This window comes from Amblyomma maculatum, chromosome 1 (genome assembly GCF_055883805.1).
Source record: "Amblyomma maculatum isolate TAMU_Amacu chromosome 1, ASM5588380v1, whole genome shotgun sequence".
NCBI lineage: Eukaryota > Metazoa > Arthropoda > Arachnida > Ixodida > Ixodidae > Amblyomma > Amblyomma maculatum.
Window position 1 is genome coordinate 449,955,754 of NC_139344.1, and position 14,615 is coordinate 449,970,368.

The 14,615-nt window shown below is 43.9% G+C and overlaps 1 protein-coding gene across 1 annotated transcript in view; it reads right to left on the reverse strand.

Annotated features, from left to right (window-relative positions):
* The window catches only part of LOC146209641 (uncharacterized), a 137,092-nt gene extending 125,088 nt beyond the window's left edge, over positions 1 to 12,004 (reverse strand). The window contains exon 1 of the mRNA XM_084580750.1: positions 11,633 to 12,004. Coding sequence (XP_084436876.1) covers positions 11,633 to 12,004 — 372 coding nt within the window. The remainder of the gene's footprint in view (positions 1 to 11,632) is intronic.
* Positions 12,005 to 14,615: the final 2,611 nt, after the last annotated feature.

The window sequence follows — 14,615 nt, forward strand, 5'->3', positions numbered from 1 at the left end:
TAGCGTAGTTAACGTTGCTACACAGGAGTTTCTTTTTTATAAGTAAAAGCATTCTTGCGAAATCTGTCCTGCGATCCTTAAGTATCTATAACAATCTGCAGTGCGGGTCTAAAATCGTCGGTAGAAAAATTGTTCACTAATTTTCATAGTTATGTTCTCTTCCATGGATATAGAAGTATTCTCAGTCTTAGCATTTAAAATAAATAAATAAAAAGCTTTCAAACAACTGGTTCGTTACTTAGCATACCTGCAGTGCATGATAAGGAAACAATCTATTATTGTATGTTACTTGCTTGAAATACCAAAGGCTGCCAAAATGAGAAGCTCAGCTGGCTGTGCCTAATGGAAAGTATTGATTACCATTGCTGACGCTTCAAACGACAGCGGATTCGTTTTAAATGACACCGATACTGCTTTCAAACATATCGGCACTGTATTTGTCCTCATGTTCAATAACAGGAACAGTTATTTTGTATCAAACATTTTTCTCGTTCTTAACCGCCTTCATCTATCTATGCCTGAAAGAACATTCTCCAACCATAGGATTGACATGCGGGAATTCGCATGACCTTTTGATGAAATACTAGTTAGTACATATATAGATGTTTAGGTCGATTTTTTGTAACGGTTGCTTAAGGCAAAGAAAGCCCCAGTTTTCAGGAAGAGCTTATGTTTCAATAAGAACGTGCCCCTTTATCATTTCTTCTCAAGCTCTACATTTTCCACAGGTAGAGCATTTTTCTTTTGCTTGCGATGGGTACACCCTATTGTACTGAAACGCGGTACCTGTTATTTTCCTCACTCATCACGTATTGTACGCAAATTCGTGTCGCTGAGATATTCGATGTTTCCTTGTCGCCCATGAAAAGCAAAGTTCTCGCAAACCACTCTGAGGCTGCGTCGCTCAGTCATTCACAAACAGTAGCATTATAATATGTCTTCCACTGTGTATCCCTGGTAAAAATAACTGCGTTGTTTAAGAACATGGTTACCAAATGCAGGATGCTCTTGCTGATTGTATTCAGTTCAGTGTTTTGAAAGTTTCCTGGGTAAGTCAGCAGCGTTCTTTACATTCTTCGGAGGTTTACTATATTTTATTAACAGTGCACCCTGCCGTGCCGCAGCAACAGAGAAGTGGCGTGGGTACAGTTTCAAACTGAAAAACAAAATCACACAGAATAGAAATGCGAGAAAGGAGCGATTATTTGAATGCATATTCCAAATAAAGACCAGGATGATACAGATGCACACAGGACAGGGGCTAACTTGCACTTTATTTTTATGAGTTTTAACTCTCACTACACATGTGTTGCTTTCTTTACATGGTTTGCCCTCAATTTTGTCTTCTTTTATCTTCACCGCATTTTCTTCAAGTCTGGAGCCTTGTACACTACTGTTTTTTTTTTATTATAACTCTTGCTTTTTTCGCATTTTGCTCCGTATAGTTCACATCTTATGATTGTTTTAGCCTGAGAGCCTAGCACACTACTTTTATATTTCTATTTTTCACTTCACCCTCAATCTATTTGCTTGCTTCTCTTCCCCCGTGTTAATTGTTGGGTTTTGTTATTTTGTTGACAACCTTTAGGGCCAAGGACTTTTAAAAGTGATTCCGTGACCATTGCTGTGTCCTTTTCGTTTGGAACCCCAGTAACATGCACTTATATTCTATTCCCCTTTCTTTTCGTTTTCCCACAAGTGTTATATTTATTTTTATTTTTTGTGCACATGGTCACAAATTGATAGTGGTAACTGCTCCTATATATTCGACGTGATGATTTTTTTCAAATAAGTTGCAAGTTAGCACTGTCCTGTCTACATCTGTGTCGTCTTTTTCTTTATTTGCTCTGTGTCGTCAAGAAATTGCTACCAACTAGTTCAAACAAAACATTTGTTGCAACAAAGAAGCAATTTACAGAATATAAAATACTGAAACGGTAAAGTAAACTGACAGCAGGACCAGCAGTACATTCAAAATACAGCGTTTCATGTTTAGGGGAGCGAAGTCACATATCATTGTTGAGAGTGAAGCCACATATCACTGATTATCCCCAAGTTTGCACTCGATCACAGCTCACACCTTCAGTTGGCAGCTTATTCCTCCCAGAAACACTGCGTGAAAAAAATTACCACTTCCTGCAGTTTTTTTCGAAGTTAATTCATCTTATTTCCAAATTGTGATCTCTCCCGTAGATACCATAACAATGTACTTATAGACATTTTGTGTTTTGGTACCCGTTGAGTCGGTGTATATTGCGTGTAGTTGTTGCGTGCAGTTGTCGTCTTCATCGTTTTCATAAAATGTTTCACCATTCTCACCTGCGCGAAGAACTTATTTCACCCTCACAGTACGTTTCGGCCCGGATGGATCACGCCCACAATGTTGGAGTACCGTTCTGCAGAACAAAAACCTACGTTCGTTCTTTTTTTACTCCGTACATCCGACGAGTGAAATCACCTTCCTGCATCACCGGCACTAACCAATTGCCACCGTTTATTTCAAGAATGCCTCAGCTAAAAATGTATAACCAGCAACATTTTGTAAACCTCTGCTCATATTGTTGTTCTGATTTTTATTACACTGTATAATTCACTCCCCTCTGTAGTGCCGTATGGCCCTGAGGGTATTTTAAATAAACAAATAAAAAATAAATAAATAAATACATAAGCGCTTGCTTCGTTGGGTTTACCTGTAGGGGTTCAATTTCGATTTATTTCTTTATCTCTGTTATGCCCACGACTGGAGTACTGCGCTCTGTAATAAACCTTGCTGCACAGTTTCATTTGTCGATTATGTAAACAACAAATCAGAGCGCAAAAGCCACAAAGGACGAGGAGAGAGCAGGACAAGCGCTACTTTCAACAAATGTTTATTGCTGTTCCGGAGCATATATATATATATATATATATATATATATATATATATATATATATATATATATATATATATATATATATATATACTTCAGTATCACAAGGGAAAGAAGGAAATACATGTGCACATGCCGCCTAAGCTAAGAAATCCAGCTCTGTTTTTGATATAGCCACCGACGGTTTTGCTAACGCATTCATCCCCTTACCGTGCTATCTCCGATGCTTCCACCATCTCTCTAGTCAGGCTGGTGCGGTGATTTTTGACCTTTGTGATTTTTGCGCTTTGCTTTGTTGACGATGAACCAACACGCCCAATCATTTTCTCTTCTGAAGATCATGTAACGCTAGCGCAGATCCCATACTGCAGTCGGGTTTTCTCGTTGCGATCGCATTAGTGACTTGTATACTGAATTTTTAAGTTTCCGAGGGGCAGTCTCTAGGGTTGGTATAAGTAGGCTAAGCATTCTTACAGAATTTTATTAATCATATCCACGTGGCTTGAAAAAGACCGATTATTAGTTTGTAGAACACCTAAACATTACTTAGTAAGAGTGCAATTGCTCGTGTGGAGGTTGTTTCGTCAGGGATATTAGATTTAGCAAATATTCGTTGGTAACGTCTACTGGCGTTCAGGCCGAATTCCTAGGTTTGACATCAGGAGACTATGCTGTTCAGGCGTTGGTGGAGGGTTTTTACATCATGTTGGGTTGGAATCGCTTTGTAAAAGCAAAAATCTGCAAATAGCCTAAGTGCCGAAGAGTTATTTTACAGGACTGCATTGATATAATTAAAAAATAGTAGCGGCTTTAACATCGAGTTTTGCGGCGCGCACGACGTGACTTGAAAGGAACAAGAAGTTTTACTTGCAATTACTAAGCACTCTGTTATGCCGCTCGGGTATCCGTCAACTACTTTTACCTAAGTTGACAGTTTTTATTTTATGCTTTAAGAGTTAATGCCGGACGGGCTCAAATAAACAGTGATGCTCAAATAGCTCATTTTTAATATGGTATATCCAAAACCTAACAATGCGGCAGCTTTATAGAAACCTACCATGAAATACCAGTGACTGAAATGGTACCAACTACCAAGGTGACAATTAGGGAGCTTTATTGGCAGGCACTTTAAGAAGCTACCAAATACAAAACTGTGAAATAAATTTCTCGCCTATGCACGTAGGTGCAGAGGAACATCAGAAGCGCCGGAGAGAGGAAGGGTTTTGAACATACGTCATGCGAAGCGGAAAGGCCATTGCGTCCATGTGCTTTCTCTTTGTACGGTGTTTGTTATGCTTATGGTTGGTAAAAGTACTTTACGCAAGCAACTTGCGAATTCTATTTTGCCCTTCAAGCCAGCAATTAAAGAGATCGCAAGCTATTATTTATTGATACATAGGAGGGGGAGCAAGAAGATTAACACAAATTACCTAGCAAGCAGCATGCGCTTATGTTTCGTTACATTACAGCGACTTATTATCAAATGAAAGTTTTCATCCTCAAGGTACTTTCGATTAGTACTAATGCATTTCTCCTAGCCTTCATTGGATCTTCGGAAGCACATTGCAAATTCGGCTCATTTTGTAAAGCCATGGCATTGCATTTAACATGGGCGACATCAGCAAAATGCTTCCCATTTAAGTACCTTTTCATCCAGTGGAGCAGAAAGAAGTTCCAGGGAGCCAAATCTGGCAATTAGTGTACTTAGGTCAACGTCAAACACAGGTAAACACTGAGATCTATGCGTAGGATGGGTCCCAAGCATGGTGGAAGAATCTTGCACCATGGCCCCAAGTTAGGAGCCTTTCTGCATTCCCAAATCATCTTGCAAAATGGGATGAATGGAGCTCCGGGAAACACGGACGAGTCTTCGAGTTGCTGGATTGCTCTTCGGCGATGTTCGTTGTGGAGATCACGGATTTTGCCGATGCTGCAACTTTCAGCCGGAAAAAAATTACTTCGGCCACGCTGTTCTGAAAGGCCGTGAGTTTGCTTGACGCAGTCAAGATACCCAGCAATGTATTAAAGCTACATACTACATTCATGTGAGATGCCTGCTATATAGTTTTGTGCCTGCTGTGGGTATCCTGTTTGGACATTGCATTGCATTGTATTGTAAAGAAATTATATCAGCCATTCTCCTCATTTTCTCCGAAGGACTTTGTGAATATAGTACCTCTTCCATTTTCTCAATCGATAGGCTTCCTTCAAATACGCACAGCAGCTTTAATTATCTTTTATTTTCAACCCTTCACCGTACCCTATATAAGGCAGAAAAGCCAGTGATAATGTCACCAACGTGGAATGTATTTAGTGCGCAAAAGGTCTTGAAAAAAAATAATGAACTAAATCTGTTAAAGTCTTGGTGCGCTCCAAAGCCAAAGCTTCAAAGGGTTCTTCTGTGGTTACGGAGGGAATAATTTCACAGCGCGCTTGAGAGTAACACAAGCGTCCCTATAAAAATATTTCCGCCGCCATCCTCGAATTTCCTTTGCGCCAGACAGCGAGACTAGACAAATAAAGACACCCTTTCACAACTCGAACGTGTGGGCTTTAAGTGCACGCAAGAATTGTAGTAGAAATTTGGGGTGGCCAGCGAATGCGGAAAGAAGGGAGCAAGACCTCTATATACGCGGGTGTCTCCCCGCAGAGAGTGATTCTTCAACCGGGCATAAACAGCATTGACGCATAGCCTTGTTTTTTTATAATAACGAATATGGTTAACAGCGAGCTCTGCCGAGGAGGGTTCAACATACTTTCGACATTTTGTTTCCTTCACTTAACATTCATTAGCGATTGTTTTCAGAGTCTGAGTTGCTTTTGCACCTATACCCCTACCCCTACACCCTATAGCCACACCATTTCTTTCAGGTTTATCGTGACTCTCTAATGTCAAACTTTTCCCTCCTGGCAATGTAGTCGATTTCTCCGCCTTCTGTTGTCTAGTTTTCCATCTCGCCCCTTTGCTTCCGTCCAGTCGTTGTCCGCAGAGGGGTCGTAGTACGATCAACGCTCTTTGCCCCAGTTTGTGTCCTTCTCTCTCTTTGCACTGACGTCTGCGCACTTCATGAAAAAGCTAATAAATATTGCGCGACGGATACTGCATAAATGCGGCCACAAAGGAGACCAAGCCTGTGTTGCGGCGTAAAAATGATAGGATCCATGATCTGTAAGCTTCACACAATCTATGCTTTCTGTTTGTTTCCTGTAGTCTTTATTTTATCAATGACCAGAGTAAAATAGAAGACTGTAGTATCAACCGTAAATACAGATGTTCAAAATTTTTAATTCTAGTTTTTATAGCACATGGCAACTGTAGCTGAATTTAAAGGATGACATTGAAGCCTAAGGCACACAGCCGAAAAAATTTGGCTTGCATTTTAATGAAAACCAATATTTACAGTTATGATCCTGCTATAGCTTTCACATAGATTATATCAGGCTGGCTATCGATAAAGGAAACTTTTCAGGCTCAGTTTTCATTGATTTTAGCAAAGCATTTGATTCCATCGATCACTCCATCTTGTTTCAGAAACTTGAGTCGCACCTCATATCAGGACCTCCACTAGTGCTTTTGAAGAGCTTTCTTCGTCACCGAGAGCACATAGTCTGTATTAATGACCATGCACCTAATAAAGCTCTCACTAACATTGGGGTTCCACAGGGTTTTATTCTAGGCCCTGTATTGTTTCTACTCTACATTAACAATTTACCATCATGTTTTATAGGCATTGTAACAGTATATTATACGCGAAGACTGTACTATGATAACATCGCACCATGACATTTACCAGCACATATCTAACCTTCAAAATTGTATTAATTCTATTGAGCATTGGTGCCATATTAACCGCCTTACTGTGAAAGTTACTAAGACTTGCTTTCAGATTTTCCATCTCCAACAGAATCCATTGCCTGTCTCACCACTGCTATACTTCAATTCCACTGCCATCGCGTCGCAAGACCGAATTTTGTTTCTAGGTGTTGTTATTGACACTAACCTAAAATTCTATTATCATATCGCGGAAACTTGAAAGAAAATTTTATTTGGGTTACGCGCACTAATCAAAGCCCGATCCTTTTTCCCAATCCACACGTTACTATCGCTTTACTACGCTTTCATCCACAGTCACTTAAACTACGGCACTTCATACAGGGGTAACGCCTATCATGTTCGTCGTTGGCCATTAATCAAACTGCAAAAGCAAACCATACGCATCATAGCCTCCTCCCCTCGAATGTTACCATCGCGCATTGTGTTCATGAATTTAAATGTTCTACATGAATTTAAATGTTCTACCCCTCTCGGCTCTTTATCTTTATAATATTGGTGTTCTATTCTTCAAGATTCTTCACCATCAGTTCCCATTTAGCATTTTGCCTCCCGGCTTGATTAAAAACAACAGCGTTACATAGTTTGCTCTACGAAATAATTTTCTACTACCTAAGGTCAGTACTAAAAACGGGAAACAAGGCCTTCAATTTTGGTCCATATTATTTTGGAATTCTTTGAATTTCGACATTAAGCAAACTAATATACTTTTTTGTTCAAGTTGAAACTAAAAATGTTTCTTCTTAATTTGTGATTTCCTTATTTATCTTTTGTGTCGCGGAATGCATAAGTGTTTTTTGTACTTTTTTCTGTATTCTGTTTTTGTATCTAAATCTGTCGGCAATGGAATCTTTACTATGCATTTCGTTATTTATTTTCAGTGTTGCTTCATAACCTTTCTTGCAATAGTAATATTCTTTATGTTGCCTATTAAAATCTGTTACCATGGGAGGTCCCACCTGCGGTCTTGTACCAAGGGACCTCTCGCTGTATATTCTTGCAAGTTGTTTTTTGATTTAAAAATAAACTTTCAACTTCAACAATAACACACATAAAATAGATAAAGTAAGTATATAAGCAAAGCTCCAGAATGTCTAGTGCGTCCATCATCCAAAAATTACGCATTGCGACACAAGAACTGGCATGGTAAAACAAAAGTAGCGTGTGCTATCACATGCGCGTGAAAATTGGTTCTGTATCTTCCATGTTCCTTAATAACAGTGGGTTAGATTCAGGGCACCGATACAATGAAGGTTAATACTATAATCAACATTATCTGGAAACGTGGTACACATCTATGTGTACACAGCGATGGCCCGAGTGCTCTTCATTTTCTTAAAGCCGTCATCGCCAAGTGAGTAACATGAATATTTAAGGACATGCGTCTTGCTAAACGATTTAACAGCTGTCTGGGTTCCTAGGTCGAATTATTGTCGCAAAGGGGTGGCGGGTAAGGAAGCCAAGGCCTTTTATATCTTGTTGGTAAAAAGGAGAAAGGAGCAGGAACACGCTGTAAAGAATGTAAGCGAGAAAAGAATAAACACGGCCTCTACGAAACTGGCGCACAGACTTGCAGAGGAAATCACGTGTACCTGGCAAGTACGCCATTGAGGTAGCGCTGTTCATCGCTTAGCAGACACTAGGCCGGTTGAACTTAACTCGTAAAGAAACAAAAAAGAGTAAAACGAAATGCAGTGATAGGTACCAAAAGCCAAAGAAAACCTAAGAAGGAGTAAAGGGAAGCTCCAACTCTGTAGCCAACAAACTGAGGCTCAACCTCACCACTTGTTTTGCTTCCTTTCATCTAGTAGAGAAACAAAACACAGGAAGCTAGCCGCCATGATAAAATAATGTATAAAGAAACATTTGTAACCATGTAGCGTTTCGTGAAATATCTTCAGGGACAATTTAAGAGAAAGCCATACTTTAGGAATGATCGCAGCTCTTTCCGATATCGCATTTTTTTATCCACGCTCATGTAAAACATGCGACAAAACCGAGCGGAATTCAGAGTTTACGAGGGAGTAGCAGGCGTACAATTTGTCTGCCTGGGAATGACATCAACGGGCACAACATATATGAAAGACTGTTCACATTAGAAATAACAAAAAGCTTTCTGTGGGCAACTGTATATATTTCGCGTTGAAGAGACTCATTGAAAAACTCTACACTATACATAACGGCAAACGTAATCATTACACCTTTGTGTTAGTTGCAGACAAATATTCAGACGGTAAACGTATTATTGTCGAAGTGTTCAATCATATAGCTGTAAAGGCTAGTTATCCACAAAGTACCATATGGTCTCGAAAGTTCCAGTTGGAAGGTGACGTTGCCTGGTGCTAATTTGTCAGTGAAAAGAACGGTTTATTCGTGCAGCTTGTTTGGAACAAAAATCGAACCCTCCGTGATGGATCCCTTGTCAGACGAGCTAGTAATAAGCCATACAATAAGCCAATGCTGAGACTGCAATCAAGCAAAGGGTCAACCAGGTTTTCGGAAACGGTACTTTACTATCGATCACATCCATACCATCAAGCAGGTGATAGAAAAATGCTCGGAATATAACCAGCCCTAGCTTTCATTGATTACGAAAAAGCATTTTACTCAGTTCAAACCTCGGCGGCGATGCAGGCATTGCGAAATCAGGGGATAGACGAGCCGTACGTGAAAGTGCTGGAAGATATATAATGTGGCTGCGCAGCAACCATAGTTCTGCATATAGAAAGTAACAAATTTCCCATAAAGAAAGATGTTAGGCAAGGAGACACGATCTCTATTCCCAGCTTGCTTAGAGGAAGTATTCAGAGACTTGGAATGGGAGCAGATAGTGGTAAGGGTAGATGGAGAATACCTCAGTAATCTGCGATTGTCTGATGACATTGCCTTGCTCGGCAACTCGGGGGATGAACTGCAACTAATGATTGATGACCTAGACAGGAAAAGTAGAAAGGTAGGCTTGAAAATCAATATGCAGAAGACTAAGGTAATGTTCAGCCGCCTCGGGAAAGAACAGCAGTTTACATTAGGTAGCGAAGTACTGGAAGTAGTAGGCGAATATGTCTACTTAGGAGAGGTAGTAATCGCAGAGCCGGGCCATGAAAAGGAAATAACAAGAAGAATAAGATTGGGATGGAGCGCATTTCGCAAGCGCTCGCAGATTATGACTAGCAGCTTGCCGGTATCGGTCAAGATGAAAGTATACAACAGTTGTATCTTAGCTGTACTCACCTATGGGGCTGAAACGTGGAGGCTAACCAAGAGAGTTCTACTTAAGTTGAGGACAACCCAGAGGGCTATGAAACGAAAAATGGTAGGGGTAACATTAAGAGATAGGAAGCGTGCAGAGTGGGTCAGAGAAATAACTTAAGTTACCGACATTCTAGTCGAAATTAAGAAGATGAAATGGACATGGGCAGGACATGCAGTGCGAAGAGAGGATAACCGATGGTCGCTTAGGGTAACAAACTGGATTCCAATGGAAGGAAAGCGTAGCAGGGGGCGGCAGAAAGTTAGGTGGGCGGATGAGTATAAGAAGTTCGCAGGGGTCAACTGGATGCAGCTAGCACAGAACCGGGTTATATGGAAAAATAATAGAGAGGCCTTCGCCCTGCTGTGGGTATAGTCAGCTGATGATGATGATTCCGTTCGTTTTTCAGAATAATGTGGCAGATTACGTCATTATATTAAGGAGTATGACTGAGATAACAAAATCGCCAGGTAAAAGATTAGTGTGAGGCTGTGAGCAACAAAGTTCATGTACCGGATTGAAGATTCTCAACGGGAACCGCAGGCGTAAGCCATAACACTGTGCCGTCTTGCGCTTATAACAACTGCATGTAGTTTTCTCCTAATATCGCCACATGTTATCGTCAAACAGTATCGCTTAAACTGAAGTTTAGCCAGCTTTTGTGAGTTGTTGAAGAAAAATAGGAGTATTTTCAGTAGCTAGGCACCTATATAAAAATTATGCTTACATTTTGCGAACTTTGACAGAGAGACAGCGAACTTTGAAGATTTCCATGTGTCTCAAATTTTCGGAGGCCTTCACTGCGGCGTCTGTCTTTGCCCGAGTACCCCAGGCGATAAAACAATAAACTTGCTAAGCTGTTTTTTTTCTTTTTTTGCCTCGTGCCACAGAGCTATCCTCGTAAGTTGGAGTGTCTGTTAAGGAATATGGCTGGATGTATTGCGGGGCTTCCATGCCTTTTTTGGCATTTTGAATTACGCGCACTGCTTCCACTCCGTCTTGGTGAGAGCGGAGGTAGCGCAACTGCGCATGTGTACACTTTATCGCGGGGCGTGACATATGTTCGGCTTGAGAGAGTGCCTTGATAAGGACAGCGGAAAGCCAAAAAGAGGGGTTTCGAGAGAGCGCGGCTGGGATGCGGTCAGGCTGTCAGCAAGCGGCACGATGCATCCTGGGTGAACGCGGATGGCGGAGTGGAGCCCTACCAGGCTGAAGAATGAGGCTGTGCCTCCGGAGAAGGGTTATGGCTGTTTGCGTGAATTGTTGCCTCGCGCGAAGCTAAGACTCTGGAGTCGCCAGGAGCACTTTTATCATGCAGCATCCCCTACTCGCGCCCTAGTTTGTTTTGCCTTGCCGTGCCGTGTAAAAACAGTCCCTCTTTGTAACTATGGCATAGCGCTGTCGCAAGCCTCGAATGTATGTGCAGTGTTATCAGGTACGCGTGCTGATGTATAGCATAAGCTTGACTATTTACACGTGCCGCATTCTTGCGTATCATGATCTGTAATCAGTGCGGTTCTGTTATAAAACCAAGCACACCTATCAATAAAGGGGCAGTCCTTTGGCCTCCAGCCGCCGGCTACGTTCCGTTATTTCAGTGGCGACGAGGATGGGATAGTTGCTGTACGATGGCAGCCAGGCCACCCGAGTTCGACGACACGACTAGTAGGGGGCACTTACCGTGTTCGTTTGGAGGCCTTTTTTGAGGGCCACAGCATCACAGATCCAGGAAAACAGCGTGCGCTTCTGGTGTCGGCACTGAGTGACAACGTTGTGCGCGTGCTTCAAGGCCAGTGCCAGACGGAATCGGTGAACAGTCTGAGCTACGAGGCCGTCGTACAGCTCCTGGACAATCACTTTGATCCCCAAGCCAATGATATAGCCGCTAGCTACGCTTTCTTTATGCGGAACCAAGCGGACGGCGAAAGGGTACGGGACTACATCACCGACCTGAGGCGTCTCGCCAAGGATTGCAGTTTTGACAAGTTTTTGGATCGCATGTTGCGGGATCGGATTGTCTGCGGAATCCGTGACGAACAAGCTTGACGGCATATGTTATCGCAAAAGAAGCTGAGCCTGGCAGAGGCAGAAGCTTTTGCTCTAGCCGCAGAAACCGCCGAGGCGAATGTCCGGGTGATGCAAGAAAGGAGCTTTAATGACAACGGGGCGGCTGCCAACGTCGTACGGAAGCACAGCCGGTATCCGCAGAAATCCGGACGCAAGCAAGGATCCACGACCGAGTCCTCGCAATGCGGGAGATGTGGCTCGAACCATGCTTCAGAAGTGTGTAGACACAAGAAAGCGACGTGTCACAAGTGCGGCAGGAAAGCACACCTAGCATGGATGTGCTCCAGTGGTCGCGCTAACCCTTCAGGAACATACGCGGTGAAGGAGGCAGACGGCAGCGACGGCAGTGAAGAAGATATGCTCTACGCTTTGGTGGCTCACAGCTACAGTACTAACGAGGCCGTACGGCCATTCGAAAGGGATTTCATCTGGGAAGGTCGGAACCTGCGCATGCTCGTGGATACAGGGTCTACTGTCAGCGTCATTCCTGGGAAGGTATTCGAGAACCACCGCGACTTTTGGCCGACACTGGAGAAGACTGCACTGCGCCTATCGTGCTTCCTGGGGCCGCTTCCGGTCCTTGGCCGAGTGGCCATGAAAGTCGAATGCGGTAACACGCAAGTGGACAGCTCGCTCGTGGTTGTGGATTGCGACGGGCCTTTATTGTGCGGCCGGAACACCATCCAAGCCTTCCAGAATGCGGGCATGGCACTACTGGAAGAATGTGCGCCGCAGAAAGTACATCTGGTTCAGGGTGACGCAGCGACAGCCGAACTGTTGGCGGAATTTCCGGAAATTTTCGAGGATAGTTTGGGTCGTTGTAAGGGGCCGCCGGTGAAACTACACAAAAAAGAGGCCGCGGTACCACGCTTTCTCAAGGCTCGACCAGTGCCCTACGCGCTTCGGGAAAAGGTATCGGCAGAAATTGACCGCATGGTACAAGAAGGAGTGCTTTCACCAGTGAGAGTTTCCGAGTCGGCTACGCCTGTCGTGCCCGTAGTAAAACGGAACATTGAAATTAGACTGTGCGGTGACTTCAAACTAACCGTGAATCAGGCGACACATTTGAAACAGTACCCATTACCAAAAATCGAGGACATCTTCGCATCTCTGTACGGAGGGGAGGTGTTCACCACTCTGGATTTACGGCACGCATATAATCAACTTCCACTGGACGACGAGGCACGAAAAATGGCCGTGTTAAACACCCACGAAGGGTGGTTTGCATACAACCGCCTCGCTTTCGGAATCGCATCGGCTCCAGCTTTGTTCCAGCGTCGCCTCGAGTCCGTTCTACAAGGCATCCCTCGCGTCAAGGTGTACTTAGATGACATCATTATTGCCGAAAAACAGAACGACAACTCAACTCTCCGGCAAGTCTTCGAGCGGCTGCGCGATAATGGGCTCAAGCTGAACCGTGACAAATGCAGGTTCCGCGAGAAGGAAGTTTCGTTCTTGGGCCACAAGATTCTCATATTGTCAGGGGGGACTACACCCCCCTGAGAATATGGAAGCCGTCACAGCCGCACCCAGACCGGAGACGGTGAGCCAGCTTAAATCCTTCTTGGGATTGATCACATATTACGCCAAGTTTTTGCCCAACCTTGCCACTACGCTGGTTCCCCTCTATAGGCTGTTGACTAAAGGAGCGCAATGGCAATGGGGATGCGAGCATGAGGAAGCATTCCAGGCAGCAAAGCAGGCTATGGCAAAAGCACAGCTTCTCGTACACTACGACCCCGAAAAGCCGTTGCGGCTTGAATGCGACGCTTCGCCAGTGGGGGTCGGCGCTGTGTTGTCACACCGGATTGGAAACCGGGACTATCCCATATCGTTCCGTTCAAGATCACTGACACCTGCGGAGCGGAATTATTCGCAACTGGAGAAAGAAGCGCTGGCTTTGGTTTTCGGCGTTACCAAGTTTCCAGTTATTTGTTGGCGAAACATCTTACTCTGGTGACGGATCACAAGCCGCTGACAGGTCTGTTCCACCCGGAAAAGCCGATTCCGCAAATGGCAGCAGAAAGAATTCAGCGGTGGGCGTTGTTACTGGCGGCTTACCATTATGATCTGGAGTATCGGCCAGGACAGCTAAATGCTAACGCAGACGCTCTCAGTCGCCTTCCACTGCCGTGCATGGAAGACCGAGGATGGCAAGAACCCATGGAATACGTACTTTATACGGAGAGCCTCAATTCCACCGCCCTTTCCGCTCAACAGCTAGTGGACCTAAGCGGCTCGGACGATACGCTTCATCAGATCAGGTGGTGGATCGCACAATGCTGGCCACGGTATTTATCAGCAGCACAGCAACACCTGATGCCATACTTTTCTCGCCGCAACGAGCTCGCGGCCAGTCACGACCTGATTTACTGGGGTCATCAAGTAGTGTTGACGGAGGCGGCGCGACAAAGCATGCTAAAGGAACTGCACGACAGTCACCCCGGTATCAGTGCCATGAAGCGCACGGCTCGGGCGTTGTTTTGGTACCCTGGGTTAGATAGGGACATCGAAGTGTTGGTTCGAAGTTGCCCGCATGTATACAATGCTGGCCCATGCCGGCTGCGGAAGTTCCCAGTCCCTGGCCGGTGAGCAA